Source organism: Citrus sinensis, chromosome 1 (assembly GCF_022201045.2).
Source record: "Citrus sinensis cultivar Valencia sweet orange chromosome 1, DVS_A1.0, whole genome shotgun sequence".
NCBI lineage: Eukaryota > Viridiplantae > Streptophyta > Magnoliopsida > Sapindales > Rutaceae > Citrus > Citrus sinensis.
The window spans coordinates 17618288-17641506 of NC_068556.1; the positions used below are offsets into that span (position 1 = coordinate 17618288).

Consider the following 23219-nt stretch of genomic DNA (forward strand, 5'->3'; position numbering starts at 1 on the left):
GCAGTGATGGTTCCTCATGCCGATGCATAAGTGAAGAGATGCCAAGAGATATTGTATAAGAACGGATGTACCCTTCCGGACTGTCGCTCAAAGTGTCTCATGAAACACAAACAAGTGCAATGGAGTATGCGAACAAAATGCTGCTATGACTGATTATGATTGTTATTGCTTCTATAATTGTTGATTTATGTATTTCTATGAATAATGCTACATATACGATTAACAAGGTTAGATCTAAAATTTGTGTTCCAACTTTGCCAATATAGCGCTATAATTATATACTCAATGTATATTTATACAATGTCGTTGTAATCTATAAAAAATAATAAAAATAATAAAATTTTGAATGTTTTAGATTGTATCATCATTGAATTTCGTTTTCTGCATTTGAATTTAGGGTATAAGAATTATTTTTTAGAATGTTTTAAAGATTGGATAATCGTGTCAATATATGCCAAACCTAATAAACATCCCAAAAATGATACTTACTCCATAAGAGGTTATGAATTTCTCACACTCATAATTTTTGTTACCTATTAATTAAGGGATAATATTAGGATGGCAAAATCCAGATCTGGGTATGGATTGATATTCTTATATTCGAATCCGCATTTGGATTTGCAAAAAAAATATGTAGATCCAAATGCGGTTAATATCCACACGGATTGCGGGTGGATATCCTCAATATCTAGATCCGTAAAAGTTAAAATTTAATAATTTAAAATTCAACAATTTACGTAATAATATAAAATAAAATCCAATCATAATTTAACAATCAACAATTTAATATTTAGAATAACACCATAAAGACACAAATAAAAATAGCATGACATAAATCAAACATCAAGAATAAAATAAATCCAAATCTAGCATCACCAATAAATCCATAAATAAAATTATAAAGCACCATAAATCCACATAAAATAATGTGGATCCGAATATATTTCTTAATTTAATTTAACTTCTATATTTTTTAATTAATCCTATTATGTTTTTGCATTTAACTTATCTATTTTTTTCATTTACTTTTAATTTAATAGATAATTTAATTAAAAAATAATGCAGATTCGGATCCGTACGGATTCTAATTTTAAGAATCCAGATCTAGATTTTTTTGGATCCAAATCTTTTTAGATCTTTGCGGAGCGGGACGAATTCATATATTTTTGCTATCCCTGGATAACATCACGAGCTGCTCTTTTTTAACACAAAATTTTACAACAAAAAACCAATCTAACGATTAAGATTAATGTTGATATGAATTTCTTTTTTACAGAAATTTTTTTAAAATTAGGCCGCACCAAATTCATATTAATAATTCTTTCGATTATATTTGAGTAATAATATAGCCACAAACTCTTATTTAAATTTATTTTGTACAAACTGATGTGGTATGATAAAATTAGTTGAATTAAATATCTTTTGGTCTACATGATTTATTTCTATTATGTTATATTTTTATTTAGCCAATGGATTAATGTCACATCAGTTTGTACAAGAGTTTGTGATTGTATCATCACTCATTCTATTTTCCTATTTTTACTACCAGCCTGCTTGTCTACCTCCAACTAGGGGTGGGCAAAACTGGGTTCGGGTCCGATTTGAGCCAACCCGATCGGGTTTCTAGTTGTTTGAGTTGGATCGAATCAGATCGGGTCAATAATTCGAGTTTCATTCAGGTAAGATTGGGTTTGAATTTAAAACGGGTCGGATATAAAGTTATGACTTATGAAACTTGAAAGTTGAAATGAAACTTGAAAGTTGAAAGCTTCAAAATCGGGTTCAGGTGGGGAGAAAGCTAGAAACTCAGGTCGGGTTGTGAGGATTTGACCTTCAAGCAGCAGATCGGTGGCCACGGTAACAAATCATGGATGGGTTTTCAGCAGTAGATCGATTTCACTTGGTGGCAGCAGATGGGCGGACGTGCAGCGACAGATCACGGACGGCTCACGACTGGACACGGTTTCACTTGGCAGCAACAGATTGTAGTTTCACTTGGCAGCAGTAGATCGCAGTTTCACTTGGCAGTTGGCAACAACAGATCGCGGTTCAGGGTTGTGTCTTGTGTCGTGGTGTGTGTGAGTCTTGTGGTGGCTGGCTGGCTTGTTTGTGTTGAGTGTTGACAATGTTGTGAACTTGTGAAGTTGTGATTCTTGTTTGTTGTGGTGGTGTGTGGTTGTGTGTGTCTGTGAATTTGTGAATGAGTGGCTTTGTGTGTGTGTGGCATGTGGTGTATGGTGTGTGTGGTTTAGGTTTAGTTTTTTTTTTTGACCCGATCGGTTTTTCGGACCCGATCATAACTTGATCGGGTTTACAATTTTTAATCCGATCGGGTTTCAATCTCGACCCGAACCCAAAATTTTTCGGGTTGGGTAAAATACTCACTGCTACTCCAAACTATCTAATCTTATCTGAAAGGTTTTTCACCAACAACAAATAGAAAAGAAAAAAAAGGACAGTGTTGAGAAAATGAAGAAAAATAGAATGGAAAGAATTATTAAAAATAATTTGGTGGGGTCCATTTTAAATATTTTTTAAAAAATAAATTCAGATCAGCATTATTTTCGACCATTGATTATGATTAAAGTGTTAGAAATTTTGTGCAAAAATTTGTGTCCTGAAAGAGGCGTTATGCCATTATTTAAATGTTTAGACAATTTTATATTGCAAAATGTTTAGAAATTTTTTTCACATACCTCTCACTTATTGTTTGTGGAGCTTGTTGGATGCGTCCTCTTTTGTATTTTGTGCAGCCGAGTAACTGTTGAGTTCGATTCCTACTTCTAAATGAAAGAAGAACAAAGAGTATTTCAGTCATTCCGAAAGGAAGTAGGGACCTATCTGATCCTTATGGAAAAACATTTTCTTCACTTGAGAAATTAAAAGTTTAGGGACCTTATTGTATAACAAAATAGAGAAAAAGACAAAAATATCGCGAGACGAGCGGACAATATCTCATCCGAAAATAATTAATAATCCACTTCGCTTGTCTTTTCACTTTCTATCAATCTCTCACTGTGAAGACAAAAAGTTGAAAAAGAAAAACACTTTGTCTGTTCTCTTCTGGCGGGAAGAGAGTCTCAATCAATCACCCAAACACCGCTTATTAACAGAAACCCTAGAAATGTTGAATTCGTTATTTATTGTTCAAATTAAAAAATTTCTCCGCTGAAGAAGAAAAATTGGAAACTAACTCACTATTACAACTTTCGCCATGTACTGGCTAGCAACCAGAAACGCCGTCGTTTCGTTCCCCAAGCTTCGTTCTCTCTCCTCCGTTTTCCTTCGTTCCCCTCTTCGCAATTACTCCCCATTTCGACCCTCTACTCTGCTTCTGTAATGTCCCCTCTCCCCTCTCTCTGTATAATTTTTGGTTTTTGTTTTTTGTTTTATTTATTATTATTAATCAAATAAACTAAATTTGTTTATATTGACATGGCATTTTGAAAACAAAATTAACACAATTTTTTTGGTTTTTTTAACGATTAATAAAATTATCCACGTCTGTTAATGGTTTGTTTGGAAGTGTTTATTTGCATTGTGATAAGAACTTTTCCAAGTGCTGTTATGGAGAAGTGCATAGTGGATGACACATTTTGGATTGAGAAAGTTATGGAAACGTTTTACGGAGAAGCACTAGGCATTTTATGGTGCTCGTGTAGTTTTTGTTCAAGGCCACTTTATATGGAAAAACCTCTAAACACAGACTAAGATATGACAAGTTTTAACTTCTTATGTTATGATTGTTGCATTCTGTATGTGCGAAAATTTTCCGTATGTAATTGTGAACATATATATATTTATTTACTGCAGGACCAGACGGTTTGGGCAGGCTTATTGTTTCAAAGACCGGAGGAGTTTGAGAGGAATTACAAAATCTTCCAAGAAAGTCAAAGGATCAAATGATAATATTCTGAGTGATAAAGATCTTTCCCACATTATGTGGTGGCAGGAGGTGAAATGCTTTTTTATGTACTTTCATCAATAGGCTTTGATACTTTTGTTAAATTTTTTATTCAAGAATAAATTTTCTTGTGTAATATGTTATTATATAGCGAGATTGATGTAACCATGACTGTAATGGAATCTCAATTATGGTGGAATGTTGATTTCGTTGTTTGGCTATACCGATGGCTTCAATGTAATGTAGTGGTTATTACTACTGTAATGGCTGTCTTATTCGGAACTCTAAAACCCGTAATATAACTTGAAAAGTGTATAAGGGGAAGTTAGATTACCATCTTAGGGGCTACTTGTATGAGTTTTTCATTGCTATTCTCATTTTTACTTATGAAATATTTTTCCATGATCAATTTTTAGCATGGATGGATCTACCTTTTCTAATATTATTTATTATTGATTTTTCAATTTTTTAATTTAATGTTGAATAGATTAACTTTGGTAGCTCGGTTAAATTTTATTTCATTCTTCAACCTAAGAAATAGAAATGACCTTATTTTTCTTTTGGTTTGTCATTGTAGAGGCTGCAGATGTGCCGGAAGCCTTCCACTCTCCATTTGGTCAATAGGCTCAAATATTCCAATTTGCTTGGCTTGGATGTTAACTTGAAAAATGGGAGGTTAGCTTCTATGATTTGGAAATTTACTTATTACTATTTTCTTTGCATTTTGCCTATTGAGATAAAAAAGACAAGAAAAAAAAAAATACCCAAAGTGGAGATACTTTCTGCTTTGTATGGTGGAGGTAGAAGACTTGCTATTTCTGAACTCAAGACATGTTGAATGTAATGCAAGTCTTAACCTACAAATCTAATCATAATATGGGTGAAATTCTTTGGAGAAAAATTAAGTTGTAATCTTGATGATTGGAATGGATCAATTTTAACCGAGCTGGTTGTGGCTGGGGTTGGGGCAAGTCTTGAAATATGTTTGATTTAGTGGTGCTATTATTATCATCTTGTAATCTTCTCTATGTTGATCTTTGAAAGATGACAAGGAAATGTTCAAAATTGAACTGGCGCATAGAATTGGTGTTACGGGCATTGTTTATCAGGGGAGTTTGGTGTTATTTCATTTTTTTCTCCTCACGTATGTAGTGGATCATTGTTTTGTTGTACTCTTTCCCAACTTGCATGATTAATCTTTTGCTTAAATTGGGTTAGTATGTGAAATATGCAAACTCATGTGATGAGCAAGTTGGTCGCCAGTGAAATTTTCTAGAGGTGAAAACCACGATTTCTTCTCTTTGGAAGGCGTGATGTTTTCCTTTCCTAAATACAGTAACATCTTAGTGAATTGTGTTAATTGCAGTCTCAAAGAAGGAACACTAAATTGGGAGATGCTGCAGTTCAAGTCAAAGTTTCCACGTGAAGTTTTGCTTTGCAGAGTATGTTTATTTATTTTCTACAGTCTGCTGTTGTTGAGTTGTATATAGTGGTTTGTACACCAAATGATTGTGATTTTCTGTTGCATCTCTGAAAATTACATATTTTTGCTTCACTATGCTATCGTCTATGTAGATGTATTCCTTTTCCTCTCATTCTTCCTCTTCTTTCTGGTTGAGAGGGATCTATCTGTAAATTTTTGTATTTTCATAGTTGTCATGGATTAAGCAAGTTTGTTTGTACCAAATGATTAGTGCTGCTAACTGTTCTATGCACAGGTTGGAGATTTTTATGAAGCCATTGGAATAGATGCTTGTATTCTTGTTGAATATGCTGGTTTGAATCCATTTGGTGGTTTGCGTCCAGAAAGTATCCCAAAAGCTGGCTGCCCTGTTGTGGTATTAGACTTATTCTTCATTTCATGTTATTGTTTGTTTCTTTGTGTTCATATTAACATTCACCATGAGTTTTTCACAAATATAATGAATTGCCTTGTTCTTTCCTGATTTAAAGAGAGAAGAAAAATCCCTATATTTATTAGCATTTTTTGGATTAATTTTGCGTATAATAATACTGTTATGACGAAGATATTTTATGCTGCACAGTTTAGGGAATGGGAGTTTCATCTTGTACACTCTGTGATAAGTGCTTCTTACAAAGTTGTTTTAAGAGTGGGCAATATGTAATTTTAACAGTGCATGGCATGTTATGGTCTTTCGACATGAAGCGGTGCTGACATTTGTTCTATGTTAATTGGAGCTGTGGTCTTGATTCTCAAAAACTCAAGCAACTATTTTATTAGTTTTGTTAATTTTTTTTTTTAAGTCCCTGTGTCTCAGTTTCTGTCCTGGGAAATGACTCATTTTATTTTCATTAGTTTTCTCTGATAGACATTTTGTTTAATTAATGACTGTGGTCCAAGAAAAATAATCAGTTGGGACTGTAAATTTCTAAGATGTCAGTAGGCTTAAGTCTGGAAGGATTTTCAAGACATTTTTGGTTTAATTTTTTACTTTTGAGTTAGCATCGTGTTTTTCTTTTTCTCCCTTGGTGCATTTCTGATCTGTTATAGTGAGTGGTCTGGGGGGCTTAGAGATTTTGTACTGTACTGTTGTTTGCTCATAGACTCCATAAACCCCTTGTTCACTTTTGTATCATAGTTTTCTTTGTCAATAATTCTTTCTGGTTCCCTTTTTTTCTTTCTTTTAAAGGAAAGATGTTTTCCCTCTTTGTATTATCATCTTTGATGTGATCGAGTACAAACTTTTATTTCCTTATTCCTTTTATAGTCGATGCTGTTTAATCTTTTATGACATTCTTTTGCAGAACCTTCGACAAACTTTGGATGACCTGACACGAAATGGTTATTCAGTGGTGAGTGTAGTGATTATAATGATGTTATGATTCTGTAAGTATGTGGGGGTGTTTGTCTGGGTTCATTCACATCCGTACGTTCGTACTAATTAATATAAAATTTATAAAGTAGTGATGGACATAACCTCACTTTCGGAAATTGGATTCTCTGAGTGATATTAGTTCCTGCCAGTACTATGCTGTTCTTGAGCTTGGCTTCCTGGATCCATGTGTCCCTGGTTCTGACAAGTGAAGTACTATCCCTAGTTGGACTTCAAGGGCTCTTTCTCTGGATATGGTCCTTATATTGGGTTAATAGAAACTTATGAATCCCTTCCTCTTTGAAGCCCTAACATTCTGTTGAAAAAGAGGGGGGAAATTGGTGAAAGCTGCTCCCCCTTACTGATGCAAAACGTCACTAATAAGTTCCTTTTGAATATGGCATGGGGTGGCATTATTTGCTACGATCAAATTCCTTAATTATAGAGATGAAACAAAAAATAGCTATCTCTACATAATGGCAAAGGGATCAATAGAAACTCTTGTAGGAAAAATGTTTGAATTACTTTTTCTTTTTCCATTTAATTGTCACAATAATGTAACCTGGAAAGATTTCTTATCCAGGAAGAAATCTGAGTATTAACGCCTCTACTCTATTGTTGTTATGTAGTGGGTTAAATGCCATTTCAGATGTGGCTACTATTTTGGTACCCAAAAAAAGATAAAATGTTTGTTGAGATATTTTAGTCTCGTGATGCTTCTAAAATTCCAAATGCTGTCATAATGACCCTTGTTTGGTATCGTGCTAAGCATCTCATTCTAGCATGTTGCTTCTAGGATTGAGTCTTCAGAACCGCATTTGATGTAAAAGTGCCTAAGGTCAGAACATATCTGGATTCTGTGTCTTAAGACCTTCATTTGGCAGGACCTGTGTCTAGTGATGATTACTTTAGAAGTCTGGTGAGTCCCTCATTTGTTTCTATCCATGAATAAATGAAGCAGGAATGTAAACCTTTGAAAGAAACTTCCTCATAGGTCAAATGTTCGTTGTATCTATGTAGGATTTGGGTCTAAGACTCAAAGTTATTATCTACTGCAATTTTCCCAATGTTTTGAAAATCATGCTTTCATTCTAGAGTGAGTTAGTTTTTCAAGTTGTATTTCACAAACAGTTTCAAATTATTATCCATGCTTTGTTTATGCTTTCATTGGAAACTAATTTATTCTTCAACCATTATTTTTCTCTTATTGATAGCTTGCCTTTTGTAGATACATCAAAGCATTAATTCTTCTATCTGACATTTTTGTTCAATGGTTGTATGTTGGTCTTTGCAGTGCATAGTGGAGGAAGTTCAGGGTCCAACACAAGCTCGTTCTCGTAAAAGTCGTTTTATATCTGGGTAATCCCGTAATAATGGCTCAGCACTTATGATTTTTTTTAATTTCTGTTCTAATATAGAATACAAGTGTTTATATGCAGTTTTCACCTATATTTTCTATTTCTATAATTCTATTTTCTTCAAATTTTGGTAAAAAATTACAGCTTTATTTAAAAAATCAGAAATCAAGATAGAGGAGTAATTTTCATTTCAAAATTTTAAAACATTTTAAATGTTCTACCTGTACTGACTTGCCTAATTGATAGGTGATAATTACCTGGCACTTATATAAAAATAAACACATAGTGATAGTATGAGGTGCCTTTCCGTTCATTTTAATATGCTGGTTCATTTTCCGAAATTGATTCATTGACAAATTTTGTTGTAAGTGCACTGAACATAGGAAAGTTGTCTCCACACCCAGGAGCATGTTCTGCTTTTATGCCCATATAGGATGTAAGGTTTAAGAGATGCTACTTTATGCAGTGGGATTGGATTGGCTATAATTAGAAATGGATTAACATCTGAATATGGTTTGGGAATCACCAGTTTATTCTTTTCAGTTGATGCTGCTTCTAAGTCAACTGCAGTATTAGTTTTATTGCAATTCCAGTTCTGAAGAAAAGAATGAGTAAGATAGCAGGGTATATATTATGGATTACTGAAGTTTAGACTTCCCCAAAAATAAAATATTTCTCCTGTAAAATATTTGCCAATGTGTATCAGATTTCCTTCTTCCGCTCAGGGATGCTTACCTTTTAAAAGAATATTTTTTATTTAATATTTTGGCTAGGAAGTGAAGGTTGTTATGGTTGCTGTACCAGTGATTAGAATTTTCTTTTAAACAGCTAGATAATATTTCTCAAATTCAAATAGTATTTCCATTGTCTTCTATTTTGACATGATTTTGGTCAAATCCAACTTAGACAGTAAGATTTATAATTTAGTTTTATGATGAACGGCTTAGCAGGTAAGCTTGTCAGTGATCAGCAACTTTATCCTTTCTAGACTGGTTTATGATATTAGTGGTAGTTGCTTCTTGCTCACACTAGCTGCAGCTTGTCAATTGTGCCAAAATTCTTTACATCTTTTTGAGGCTGTTTTTTGATTTGGAGAAAGAGCAAAATTGCTTGAGTTACAAATGATTCTTTTTTGGTCAATTACAGCTTTTTTGTTTTTAACTGTTTCTCCTTACAATTTTTGACATGCATATCTCGTTCTGACTTGTTCTTAAGTGTCTAGGCATGCACATCCAGGTAGTCCTTACGTATTTGGACTTGTTGGGATTGATCATGATTTGGACTTCCCAGAGCCGATGCCTGTTATTGGTATGACCATATTGCATGTTGCTATATCAAGTAGTTTGTTATTTAGAAAATAATTTTTTTAAGTTTTGTTATATGTGGCCATGACTTCTGGAAGTCAATGTTTAGGGTAGAATGTTAAGGAATCTTCTTCCATTATGCATTCAAATAAGTTTTAATTTTTTTAGGTTAAGATTAGTTATAGTTTTTTATTATTATTATTATTTTTGGGGATCAGCATAGGTTACTTTTAGTTACTGAATTTTCAAAATCTCCGTACTATACAGTTGTTTTCACCCTGCTTCTGTTGATTACATATTTTTCCGTTTGAAATAGCTTACTTTCTTCATAATTGGAAATCTTTCTTCCTTATTCTTTTTTCTTTCTCTCCTTCTCTCTCTCACTCTCATTTGGGTTTTTTTTTGGGGGTGGGGGGGGGGGGGGGGGGGGGGGGGAAGTGTAATTGATCTGTTTATATGCTGTTATTATAGTTCATAAGTATGTCTTCTCATCTCATGTTTTGTTATGCACTTAACCTTTGCATGCAATTGAGTGCTTTTATGTTGGGTAGGGGTGGGCAAACCAAATCCAACCCGACGGACCCAACCAACCCAATCCAATCCAATTTAATTTTGACGGGTTGGATGAGTTATTATGAGTTAATTGGGTCAATTTTTTCAAACCCAATTAACAATTGGGTTGGGTTGTGTTAATTATGATGAACCCATCTAACCCAATCAAACCCGCATAAATAATAATGATAATAATAAAATAAGATAATTCTCAATTGCAAAATCCTAAAAGTTGAAACGGCTAATCTATTTTTTATCCTTTTTTTTTCTTTTATAAAAGAGACTATTTTATTCTTGTATCTTCTACTCTACACTCTTAACTCTAAAACTAAAATCACTCTCTCAAATCTCAATTCTCTATCAACTTAGGGACTTTTTTGATTTATTCATTCTATATTTTTCTAGTTTTCTTTATCAAATACTAGACAGTGAATAGAATTTTCATAATATAATATATTTATATTTGATTTCAATAAATTTCATTTCAACTTTCATATCTTTTTCTTTATTTATTTTTAATTTTAATTTAACTTCAAGTCTTCAACCCAACCTGATGATTTAAGGGTTGGGTTGGATTGGATTGAACATGTTTATTTAATTGGGTGGGTTGATTTTATCACAACCCATTTAATAATGGGTTGAGTTGGGTTTTCACAAATCCTATCCAACCCAACCCATGCCCACCCCTATAATTGGATACTATTAACAAAGTTCTACTACTTACTGAAAAACTATCATGAGACTTTCAGGAGTATCTCGTTCTGCAAAGGGCTATTGCATAATATCAATCTTGGAGACTATGAAGACATACTCATTAGAGGATGGTTTGACAGAAGATGCTTTGGTCACGAAGCTTCGGACCTCTCGGTATCATCATCTGTTTCTCCATACCTCGTTGAGACAAAATACCTCAGGTTTGCATTCTCTTCTATTTTTCCATACATCATTGGTTGTGCACTTGTTTTGAAATTGTCAATTTTATCAAAGAGAAAAATGCTTACATTGCAGTGATGAATTACTGAACCTTCTATTTGGGTTTATCGTAATGACATGCAGCCATTCTCGTGTTATCTGACCTATAAATTGTTTCAGTGCTTTTGTTGATGCCAAATCATGCATTCAACTTGTAAACATAGTACAGCTACGATTGCAGGAACTTCTCGCTGGGGAGAATATGGTGAGGGTGGCCTGTTGTGGGGAGAATGCATTGCCAGACATTTTGAATGGTTTGAAGGAGATCCTGTGATTGAGCTTTTGTTAAAGGCACACATCATCTCAAATGAGTTCATTCACACTTTAGACTGTCCTTTTTTATTGCCATATTGCTTAAAAAGAATGCATATTCATCTGATGTTACATTATTATTCAACATTTTTGTAGGTGAAAGAACTTTATGGTCTTGAAAATGAAGTCACATTTAGAAATGTCACAGTGTCTTATGAAAACAGGCCCCGTCCTTTACATCTAGGAACTGCGACACAAATTGGTCAGTTTAACTCATCTAAATTTTCCTTTCCCCCAAAAAACAAAAATAATAATTTAAAGTTTTCTTACATGATTAGTCATCTTATACTGAGAAATGTGATGTAATATTTATTACTTTGCTTGCTTCACGCTTCTAGGTGCCATACCAACTGAGGGAATACCTTGTTTGTTAAAGGTGTTGCTTCCATCAAATTGCTCCGGTCTACCTATATTGTAAGAAACTTTATGTTTGTTATCTTATACCTTAAGAAAAATTATTAATGTACCATGTTGTGATTTGTATATTAATTATTAATTTTCCTTAAGTTTTATGCATTGGGTTTTCAGTAGTGGTGACCTCACAATAAACACTAGGAGCATGTCCAGTATGTTTGTATTGGACTGGATAAGAATATTAAATTATTTAGAGGTATACAGGAAATGGAATGCTTCTAGTTTCACTTTGCCTGGTTCTAGGCCAGCTAAGAGATTCTAAGTTGAGTAGATAATTTGATACTTTCAACTTTGTTTTGATCCTAATTCCTGTGAAACTTTAGTAATTTAATACCAGATTGGTAAGCATAGTAAAGCAGGTTACTGATATTAACTTCTGCGGCAGTAGGAATAATGTTTTCCTGATGAGGTTGTTTATATTTTATTTCTTAGGTATGTGAGAGATCTTCTTCTCAATCCTCCAGCTTATGAGATTGCATCAACAATTCAGGGTGAGTTGTGATATGCAATTCGCATCTTTGCCAAATTAGAGCATAGAATCACAGTCTTCTTGGTATGCCTTTATCCGGCATTAAGTTTTCCTAAAGTATCTAAGTCGTAGTCTTCATGCAGCAATATGCAAACTCATGAGTAAGGTCACATGCTCAATTCCAGAGTTTACGTGTGTTGCCCCTGCTAAGGTTAGGTTAATTTACTCTGTAAATATTTGCTATAAAAATTACTTTGCATGTGATATAATTCTTGTCTTTTTGACTGCTCTTCTTTCCTATTTGTTTTTTTTTTTTCTATTGACATTTTGCTATTATCGTAATATCATATGCTTGACCACTCATGGATTCTGTCATAATTTGTTGGATGGTGCTTAAGACAATTTTACAAACTGATGGTAGATTAAATGCTCTTTGATTTTGGCCATAATATTTTTTATTCTCCATGGATGGAACATACTCAATACAATTGTACTTATCACATCGAAGCAATTTGTACCGCAATCATTCTTTCTGAACTTAACATTTTAGCATTTTTTTCTTTGTTATTTGTACTTGTGTATCTGATCCAAGTTTTCTATGTCGTGCAGCTTGTGAAGCTACTAGAACTGCGGGAGGCCAATCATATTGAGTTCTGTAGAATAAAAAATGTACTTGATGAGATCTTGCACATGTATGGAAATTCTGAGCTTAATGAAATTCTGGAACTATTGATGGATCCTACATGGGTTGCGACAGGGTTGAAAATTGACTTTGAGACATTAGTAAGTAATAACATGTTTTATATCTTTTGTATGTAATTATGCAAATACTCATTATTTAGTAATACAAATACTCATAGTTAATTATTAAAAAAAATGCAAACACCTTTTGTATGTTAATATATTTCAGAGACTTGACTAAATGCAGCCTTTCTTTTTCTTGGTAATTGACAATAAATAAATAAAAATGATCATTGTGATCATAAGAATTGGCACTGGGAAGGCTTGAAATCAGTTAAACATCAACAGTGGATTGAAATTTGATTTTTGTGTTTTGAGAGTTGGATTCTTACCCCTTCCTCTTCTCCCCTGAACACTTTTCTTCAGGGGTTAAGGTACATTACCCTAGTAAGGTCCTCCCCAGGAGGAGTTGATATGTTATATTCCCAAAAAATGGTTACCTGGGGGAGTACCCCTAAGTTTTTCTGACTGTAAAATGGGATGTTAATATGGATGAGATAAGAATCTAACAAATTCGAAGCATCAATTATACTTTATAGTGTTGGATTCAGAAATCAAAGGATTCTTTAGAATTTTCTCGTATCTCTATGCCTCTAGAGATTGTTGCTGCGAAGTTTGAATTTATATTGTTTGTGATCCTTCTAAGACATGATTCTAAAAGGTTGCAGTCATAATTTTTCCATGTTTCTTAAAAGATTCTGCCATGTTCCATTGTCTTTGCATGTCATTGATATTGTCTTTGTTTTCTTCAGGTTGAGGAATGCAGGTTGGCATCTGTCAGAATTGGTGAAATGATCTCTCTTGATGGTGAAAGTGATCAAAAGATATGTTCCTATGATAACATTCCAAGTGAATTTTTTGAGGATATGGAGTCAACATGGAAAGGTCGTGTGAAGAGGATCCACATAGAGCCAGAAATTGCAGAAGTTGAAATGGCTGCTGAGGCCTTATCATTAGCAGTAAGTCTATAGGACACTACTTTTCTCCCATTATTATCAGTGTTTATTTTTTAACTCTAAACTGGGATACAACCATAACCTAGTTTAGCACATAAATTTATGAATTGTTTAGAAAGCAATAAAATTTGCGGTTAAGTTCAATTTTTTTATGAAAACTATAGTGAATGTTTGGTTGGAAGAAATGGGAGGGGAGGAGAGGAATGGAAAGGAGAGAGAGGGAAAGAAAATGAGGGCAAAAGAGGATCAATCTCAATTTCATTGTGTGGTTTGACATAGAATTTATCTATTTTCGCCTTATTTCTTTCCCCTCTTCTCTTCTCCTTTCATTTCTTCAAACCAGACATGCCATTAGACATGATTTCATATTTTAGAATTTTTTTTTTCCCCCTGAGAAAATGTGCTATTTTCAAAAGAGTTGGTGAGACAGTTGGCATACACATCAGCTCTACCACTGGCAGAAAACCACCACTGCACAGCAGCTCCATCATCAGCAATACACCACCATAACACAGCAGCTCCACCTCAAATCCTTGATAAAAGTTACAACACTATAAATTTTTCATATTATAGTTTTTCAGTTTGGATATTTAGATTTGGTCACGAATCTCAAAATTGTAGTTTAGAATCTGATTTTTAATTTTTTTAATTAAAATAAATTAATGAAATGCCCCAAAGGGGCAGCCTAGTTGGTTGAGGCCTTGGGATCTAATGCTTGGCTGTATCGAGGTCTTAGGTTTGGTCTTTTTGGTGAGTTTAAGGATCTAATGCTTGGCTGTATCGAGGTCTTAGGTTCAATCTTTTTGGTAAGTTCAAAAATTTCACCCTTTGTTGTCTCATAGATCATAGGGTTCGAGCGCCTGACTGACCCTCTAGTTTAGGGCATGGATGAAGTGGACCTATGGCTTGGGTGTGTACTTTCTGGGTTATCAAAAAAATTAATTAATTAATGATATTAAAAAATATAAATAATAAAATGCTAAATGATTGGGCTGTATCAAGATTGAAGACAGCTATTGGGTTTGGGCTTTCCCAAATTGAACCTCTTGACTTTTTAATTTGGATAAAATTTAATCTCATATCCATATAAATTTTCAATCGGTTTTTTAAACATGTACTGCATTCCATATCATTCTATACGGGATACCAAATCTTGATTGGGATTCAATTCTTTCTGCCAACCCTAATACTCAAGCAATTTAGGGAAGCATAAAATTTTGTGTGTTCCAGCCTAATCCTACGATTCACTATTGCCACATATGTGAATGTGGTGTGCTTCCCTAAAGCAGGTTACTAAATTAATTTACAAAAGCTAATCTAGTCATCTTCATTTGATGATGTTGCTCCATTTCTAACCTTTTGTATAAGGCTCCATTTGGTATTGGGGCATTGTGGCTTTTAGGTCGTAGTTGCTATGAAATAAAAGTTTGTAGTGTTTGGTTAATATGACTTCTAAATAATAATTTTGATAAAGGTATTATAGGTTTTTCATCAAACAACTTTGGACAAAATCATCATAGCTTCTAAATCACAGCTGCAAGTGTTTACCAAACACTTTATAAAGTCACAGCTCTTTAACTGCAATACCAGATGGAGCCTAAGTTTAATGGTGATGCCAGCAAACCCTTGAATTATGGATGACTCTGCTATATATGTTATATTTTTGTTTATAATAACTTCTTGCCTTAGTCAACACATGCGTAGATATGCAAGTCATCTATTTGCTTTTTTTCTGTTTTAAAGAGTTTTTCCCCAATTTTTTTTAATTACATCCTCTTATATGTTTTGGTATTAGGCTACAGAGGATTTTCTACCTATCATATCAAGAATAAAAGCTACAACAGCCCCTCTTGGTGGTCCAAAGGGAGAAATATTATATGCTCGAGAGCATGAAGCTGTTTGGTTTAAGGGAAAGAAATTTAGACCAACAGTATGGGCTAGTACTCCTGGAGAGGAACAAATTAAACAGCTTAAGCCTGCCGTAGATTCTAAAGGAAGAAAGGTTGGGGAAGAATGGTTTAGCACGTTGAAGGTTGAAGAAGCTTTGGAGAGGTATTTTTTTTCTGTGATCCTCTGTTAAAATAGTAGCTTTATTACAGAGTGATAAGTTATAAAATATTTTACCTCTGTTGCAGGTATCATGAGGCAGGTGCCAAGGCAAAAGCAAAAGTCTTGGAATTGTTGAGAGGACTTTCATCAGAGTTGCAAACCAAAATTAATATCCTTGTCTTTGCTTCAATGCTGCTTGTTATTGGGAAGGCATTATTCGCGCATGTGAGGTTTGTTACATGTTTTCCTGAATTAACGTAATGCAATCTTCACTATTGGATTTACATTTACTATTGTTAAAATTACAGCTTAATGGGTGATTTTGCTAGCACAACAGATATTTCTAAATTATTGATGCATTTGTTTTTATTGCATCATGCTAATGTTTTAGTATTCTATTGCAAGCTTAGTGAAGTTGAAGTTTAATGTATAGTGATCACTTTTATATTAAGGTAGGAACTCAGTTCAGGTAGGTTGGCTTTATGTTTGTCTAATATTCTCATCTATTCAATTTAGGAATTGTTCTAATTGAATCTCCAAACTTGTTAATACCTTCAAACTATATCAGCCTATTGAACTAGCTTAAAATGTTATTTTTCGTAATTATGAATCACCACATCTATGTCATTCCATCATATGTTTTCATTATTAGATTTCTTAAGAAGATATCTTATGCACATTTAAATGAACATCGATACTCACATATACGGTGCTCTGGAATGTCTTGGCATGCCTGAATCCCTCACCAGTGCTCACCCACTTATTGGCTGATAATTTGTGAAAAGAAATTCTCTCTTTTTTTTTTTTTTATGGTACTTGTATGCGCATCTCCTGTCTACATCATTGGTAAGATTGTTGGTTTTAACCGTACGTCTTCTTCTTACCTCTACTTGCTATGCTTGCCAACTATTTCTAATTTTGACTTCATTGATATCTTACAGTGAAGGCAGAAGAAGGAAATGGGTTTTTCCTGCTCTTAAGGTAGAATTCTGCAAGTTGAATTATGTTCTTCAATAGTGTTCTTCCCTCTGGGGCATTGTAATCATGTTGGCTGGGACATTATTGTGCAAATATTATCTTTTACATAAATTGTGATGATTTTGAATATGTGATATATATTTTTTATTCCAATCTTTCAGTGGTTATCATATTTAATGGAGGGAGCTTACTGTGAAGACGTTGTAATATTAAATATGATTTGATGATAAATGGGGAAGTAATGCAAATCTATTAATCTCATATCTTCATAGTTATACTTTGAAATTACTGATGCAGCCTGCAGAGTAGCAGCAAAGATGTCTTGTTTGTTGAATTTAGTTTGTCTGTGAAATATTATAAAACCTTTTTTCGTATACAATACTAGAAGAGTTGGTATTTGTGAAGATTAAACTAGATAAAAGAATTTGCAATTTCTTAGCTCGGCTTGGGGCAAATCTTCTGAAATAGGTGGCATTTAAATGAAGATAGATTGACAGCTAGAGTGTACTTTTTGAAATTGTTCCTGTATGAATTGAAGTTTTCAACTGAAATCTGTGCCTTAAGCTATGAATATTTTGCTATATTGTCTTTTGAACATTGAAATATTTGAATCTGATCTTATGAAAGTGGTATCTGAATCCTCTGTAAAAGAAATCCATAATAGATTTGTTTAATAATCCTCATTCTGTTAGTACACATCGACGGTGTCTCATATTTAAATTTCTGAATGCAGGATATAGAATTAGATGGTGCTAATTGCTTGAAGATGAATGGTCTATCACCATATTGGTTTGATGCAGCAGAAGGCAGTGCTGTACATAATACAGTTGATATGCAGTCATTATTTCTCCTGACTGGTCCAAATGGGGGTGGTAAATCTAGTTTACTTAGATCAATTTGTGCTGCTTCGTTACTTGGCATATGTGGTCTTATGGTGCCCGCAGAGTCAGCCTCAATTCCTTACTTTGATGCTATCATGCTTCACATGAAATCCTATGATAGCCCTGCTGACGGGAAAAGCTCATTTCAGGTATTCTGGTTCCTTGTACTGAGGTTGTAAGTTTGCTCATGCCATGATAGATCGAGCTTAGCCATGATCTTGTGAGGCATGGTAGTAGTAACTGGTGCAGGTGAGAAATGTTGAGTACTACAATTTACACATTGCACTTCACCTCTCATCTCAAATCTGGTGGAAAAGCGTAATGTATTAATTTTCTGTGGATATTATATGTCTGCATTCTCTTAATTTCAGTATTTGCTGCAAAAGGTTATCTCCATTAAGTTGCACATGTTGCTCAGTACCTTAAGTTTTTACTTTGAACAAGCAATTTTTTGTATGTTGGAATTATCTTCGATAGGAGTGTTATCAAGTAATATGCAAATAATTCCGTTTTAATGGTTCAGGTAGAAATGTCAGAAATACGGTCAATTGTCACTGCAACCACTTCTAGAAGCCTTGTACTCATAGATGAAATTTGCCGAGGAACAGAAACAGCAAAAGGGACTTGTATTGCTGGTAGTATCATTGAGACACTTGATAACATTGGTTGTCTGGGAATTGTGTCCACTCACTTGCATGGTATTTTTTCTTTGCCGCTTAAAATTAAGAATGCTGCATATAAAGCAATGGGAACAGAGTACCTGGATGGACAAACAGTACCAACTTGGAAGTTAGTAGATGGGATCTGTAGAGAGAGCCTTGCGTTTGAAACAGCTAAAAGAGAAGGAGTACCTGAGACAATAATTCAAAGAGCTGAAGACCTTTATATGTCAGTTTATGTGAAAGATAATTCTTCAAAAAGAATTGATGCAAATGGACGATTTCACTCTGCACCAAAAACTGATGGGTCAGATGAAGCCCACCCCAATTTGAGTAAGACTAGGGTGGGATCTGTCCATCATGAGATCGAGTCAAAGATGAAGATGGAAGTCTCACGGAAGGAAATTGAAAGGGCAATCAATGTAATTTGTCAGAAGAAGTTGACTGAGCTCAGTAAACAGGAAACTTCAGAGCTTGCAGGGGTAAATTGTGTCATGATTGCTGCCAGGGAGCAGCCGCCTCCATCAATTATAGGTGCCTCATGCGTCTATGTGATGCTAAGACCTGATAAGAAACTATACATTGGACAGGTTCTCTCTTGGCAACTCTTCCTTTTATTATAAGTAGAATCAAAATGTTTTTTTAATTTACATAGAGATACATTGCATCATTTAATGGCAGTGTAGGCTTGCTCAAGTCTTTCTTCATTGCAGTAAATTGAACTGTCTCTTGATATTGAATTGAAACCCTCTATTTACCTTTTTTGCCATTACTCTTCCGGTTGCTAGACTGATGATCTTGATGGCCGAATCCGTGCGCATCGTGGAAAAGAAGGGATGCAGAGTGCCTCTTTCCTTTATTTTGTAGTCCCCGGGAAGAGCATCGCATGCCAAATAGAAACTCTGCTTATCAATCAGCTCTATAGTCAAGGCTTTCTGCTGGCCAACATTGCCGATGGCAAGCACAGGAATTTTGGCACTTCCAGCCGTCCAGTAGAAACTTTGACTGTTCCTTAATGAATCCATAGCGTCGATCCAAACCTTTCATTGAAGATAAATAAATTAGCTGTGCTCCATCTTATGTATATGTATGTAAAATGACAATTCAAAGAATCCTAGTAGCAGTTGGTGCGGCAATTTTGTTTTTTATATCAGCTGCATCATTTGCAGTTATCTGTTGCTTATGCTTTTGACATAGAAAGCAAAATTGTTTTGTTGTTCATTGATATGTACAAGCAATGGATCCATTTTTTGGTTCAATAGAATATATCTAAATGAGTGCTCGCGTCTTTCATACTGTATGGCAAATTTGCTAGGTAACTAAGCTAAGCTATGGAATCTGTGTAAAAGTCACGAGCTACGTAATTATGCCATATGACTTAAAATGGTGGCAATGTTTGACTGGTCAAGAACTATTATAGATAGGCAGTGAATTTTATCCCAAAATTGAGAGCTTTCTCATTTCTAATAATACAATGATCCTTCCTTTCCCCTTAACTTTATTTGCATATTTCCCAACTTATTTCAGCTATATTATTAATCAACTCCTGAATTTATAATACCAGTATAAATTAATATTAGAGAACTATGAACAATTTCACCAATTTTCTTCTACATAAGTTAATGTGTTGGGAGAAAAGGGTAAAGTAGTAACTTCGTTTGTTTGTTGGGAGGATATTCGTCAAAATGTACTGTTTATTGTTATAATTTCTGGACTTTGGAAGTAAATGCCTCTAGAAGAACATTAACTAACTTTTCTTTCCCGGAACATCATCTCAGCGAATTTTCCTTCACTTTCTCATTAACCGAACAACAGAAATATGGACGAAGTGGTGGAGGCGGTGGAGAAAGCTAAGAAAGAGTGGGACGAAGCGTATGCGAAAACTCAGGAGCACATAAAGGCGATTGAAAATTACGGGAAATCAAGAGAAGAGAAAGAGAAGAGTTCGAATTCGTTACAAAGATTGAACGGACTCGCTCAAGATGGCTTGAATTTGCTTAATTCGTTGCATTTGAAGCTCGATCTTCTCGCCCCGCAGCTGCCCACTTCCGATCAAGTTCAGTCTGCCCAGTCACTGCTTCCATCTTGGAAGAAAGAATGCAACAAGTAATTGTATTTTCAATCTCTCTCTATACACGTGCTTGTGTTTGATTTATAATTTAAATGTGTCATGTCTATTTGGCTGCTGAGAAAATGAAGGAAAACATATGACTCCTTAAAAGTTCTAAAATTTCCATATTCCGTTCCTCTATTGCATAATTTTGTGATTCTGTTTGGTTGGTGAGAAAATGAAGGAAAATATAAATCTAGATTTCCTTTGTGGATCATATATTCATGTCTTTTGTTTGGAATTATATATCTTTTGATAACAATTATTTTTTGTGTTGGTAATCAGTTTGCGGTTGAGTCTGAGAAATGCTAACTTGCAAGCAAAAGCTAATATGAGGAAAGCTGCCCAGGAAGAGGTAATGATTTGTGTTAACCAAGGAATTTTTAAATTGAATATGTTGTAAGAAGAGGTATTATTATTCATGGTATGTTATTATTTCCTCTATTTTGACACAACAGTTGTAAAGCTGATTACGCTTGTGATTGTTTTCAAGAAACAAATTGATAATCATGTGATGTTTTTACATGATTGTATGTTGTAGAGAGAGCTTCTTTTGGGTGGTGGAGAAGAGTCCACAATCCGCAGGCGTAATTTACAGTATGTGTCACTTTCTAAAGTATAGATGTCAGTGATGAAGCCATTCATATCAGTCCCAAGTTTCTTGAAGTGCGTTTCTCTTATTTAGCATGTACAACATCTGTTAAATTTTGTCTTGTTGTTTTAGAACAAAGGCTGGAATGACATCTGCTGCAGAAAGCATCACAGAGAGCCTCCGCCGTACTCGTCAACTGATGGTTCAGGTATGTTTGCTTGTTTGTGTTTGTGCTTGTGCTCATATGTGCACTTTTATCCCTCAGTATTTGCTTGCGTGTCTTTCTTGCTTCTTCTGTCTATTTATCTCATTTGACTATAATTCAACAGTCTACTTATTTTGTTCCATTATTGTGCTTCTTTGCATGTATAGGAGGTGGAAAGAAATGCAAGCACTCTCATGACTTTTGGTAGGTCATATGTAATCTGTTTGTCATCATTATTTCTTTTACTTTGCGTAGCACTAGGTTGAATTTTACTTACAGTGTTCTTTGAACACATTAAAAAGAATCAAAGGGAAAAAAGGAACATTGAAGTATGTGTTACAAATTACCACTTCATCATCCTTTCAACAATGCACAGTTGAACTTTAAGTTGTCAATGGACTATGCTAGACAAGTAGATTCTATTTATGAATGTGACATAACCAGAAGAGTTGGAAATATTCTGTTCCCGACCTGTGTCAAAAGTTAGGGTGTTAGCTTTGTTTGTCAGTTTGTTAATTATGCAAATTTGCTTTTTGAAGTATATGCATATTTGCGATGAACCAGCTTGGTATCTGAGACCAGACTGACTTCCTTGTTGAGTTGTCAGGATTAGTTATCTTACGTAATTTTCGTAAGGATTCATTGATTTGGCAGGAATGCATGTGATTCTAATTGATAGCCTTGTTTGTTGGATCAGTTCTGGTGGTCATTTCATGCATATGTCGTTCATGTTTAATCTCTAAGAATTCTAGTTCCAATTGTATGCTGCCTTGGACTTATTCTGGGTTCTTTAAGAACTAGAGAATCTGGGATTTCTAGCCTTAGCTTTGATACCATAACCGAATGCAAACATGGGATTTTCTTCTTTCTTTGGGAAATTTTTTTTCTTCACATAATGACAGAAAGGTCTTATAGTTTGTTGCCAGAATTGAGTTTCTTATGGACAAAATTTGAGCTTCCTGTCAGTGCTTAAGGTAGACAACAATGGGCTTGCGGATTGGATTTATGAGCAATGCCACTAGGAACAGTTTGGAGTTGGCAGATGCTTTCCTTTAGGAAGCCAATATCTGAATTACTACATGTCAATGAAATCAACCATGATTGTATGAAAAATAAACTAAGATGCTGTCTTGCCAATTCAGATGGGACTATCCTGCAGTTGTTTGATGACATGGGTCTGGAGGAGCTTAATCTAATTACACATTTTTTGGGTTTGCAGATGAATCTACGGGAGTATTACGGAAGGCTGAAAGTGAATACAAGGGTCATCGGTCATTGTTGATGAGAACCCGAAACCTGCTCTCTACAATGCAGCGTCAGGATATTATTGACCGGTTTAACCGAATAGCATCTTATTTAATTATGAATAATTGAATTGCTTTACCACACCTCATGCTAGTTTAATTTTTGGGCAGGGTGATACTTGTATTAGGATTGATCTTGTTCTCTTGTGCTGTTCTCTATGTGGTTTCAAAGCGTATTGGGCTATTGAAGTTGCAGAGGCAGGTTACTGCTGCAATAAAAGCTGGTATGGCTAGACAACCAGAGATCAGACCTGGAGCTGCTGAAGATGGTGTGAATTTGGCCCAGGTTTATCGTGACAATGCAGCTCCAAACATGGAGGTTCCATTACAGCGACCCATGCATGATGAACTCTAAATTTTGATAGATTCTGTAGAAAAAGCAAATGTCCTATAATAGGGAACCGCAGCTTCTTGTGCCCTTATTTTTTATGGGCGGTATTTCACAAAAACTTTCAAAATACGCACATCGAATATGCCAAAGGCCTTTGTTTTATGTCTTACAGTTTGTATTATTCTGGGTTTTGTAAGAATGCTTCATTTCTTTAGTGGCAATATATTTAATGCTGTAGTCACTATGGCATATGTTGCTATCATAGTTTCATTTGTTGGTTCTAAAGAAACCTAG

The 23219-nt window shown here is 34.6% G+C and overlaps 2 protein-coding genes across 3 annotated transcripts; both read left to right on the forward strand.

Moving 5' to 3' along the window:
* Positions 1–2999: 2999 nt before the first annotated feature.
* Positions 3000–19660, forward strand: LOC102611883 (DNA mismatch repair protein MSH1, mitochondrial). Of its 2 annotated transcripts, none has more exons than XM_025098805.2 (22): positions 3000–3336; positions 3814–3955; positions 4482–4579; positions 5271–5346; positions 5623–5742; positions 6671–6718; positions 8033–8097; positions 9319–9404; positions 10702–10866; positions 11094–11215; positions 11333–11438; positions 11575–11650; positions 12083–12141; positions 12263–12330; positions 12729–12902; positions 13613–13819; positions 15612–15868; positions 15952–16095; positions 16807–16846; positions 17577–17873; positions 18248–18973; positions 19172–19660. In XM_025098805.2, exons 1-22 carry the CDS (start codon positions 3215–3217, stop codon positions 19397–19399), a joined length of 3426 nt encoding a protein of 1141 aa, XP_024954573.2. In that variant the 5' UTR covers positions 3000–3214; the 3' UTR covers positions 19400–19660. The 2 variants fall into 2 exon arrangements, with proteins under 2 accessions (XP_024954573.2, XP_006480235.2); XM_006480172.4 differs by having other exon boundaries at positions 11106–11215.
* A 429-nt stretch (positions 19661–20089) lies between these two features.
* LOC102611581 (uncharacterized) lies at positions 20090–23189 on the forward strand. Its single transcript, XM_006480171.3, has 7 exons — positions 20090–20489; positions 20779–20848; positions 21035–21090; positions 21218–21293; positions 21458–21494; positions 22510–22624; positions 22706–23189. The coding sequence occupies exons 1-7, from the start codon at positions 20203–20205 to the stop codon at positions 22947–22949; spliced, it is 885 nt and encodes a 294-aa protein (XP_006480234.2). The 5' UTR covers positions 20090–20202; the 3' UTR covers positions 22950–23189.
* Positions 23190–23219: the final 30 nt, after the last annotated feature.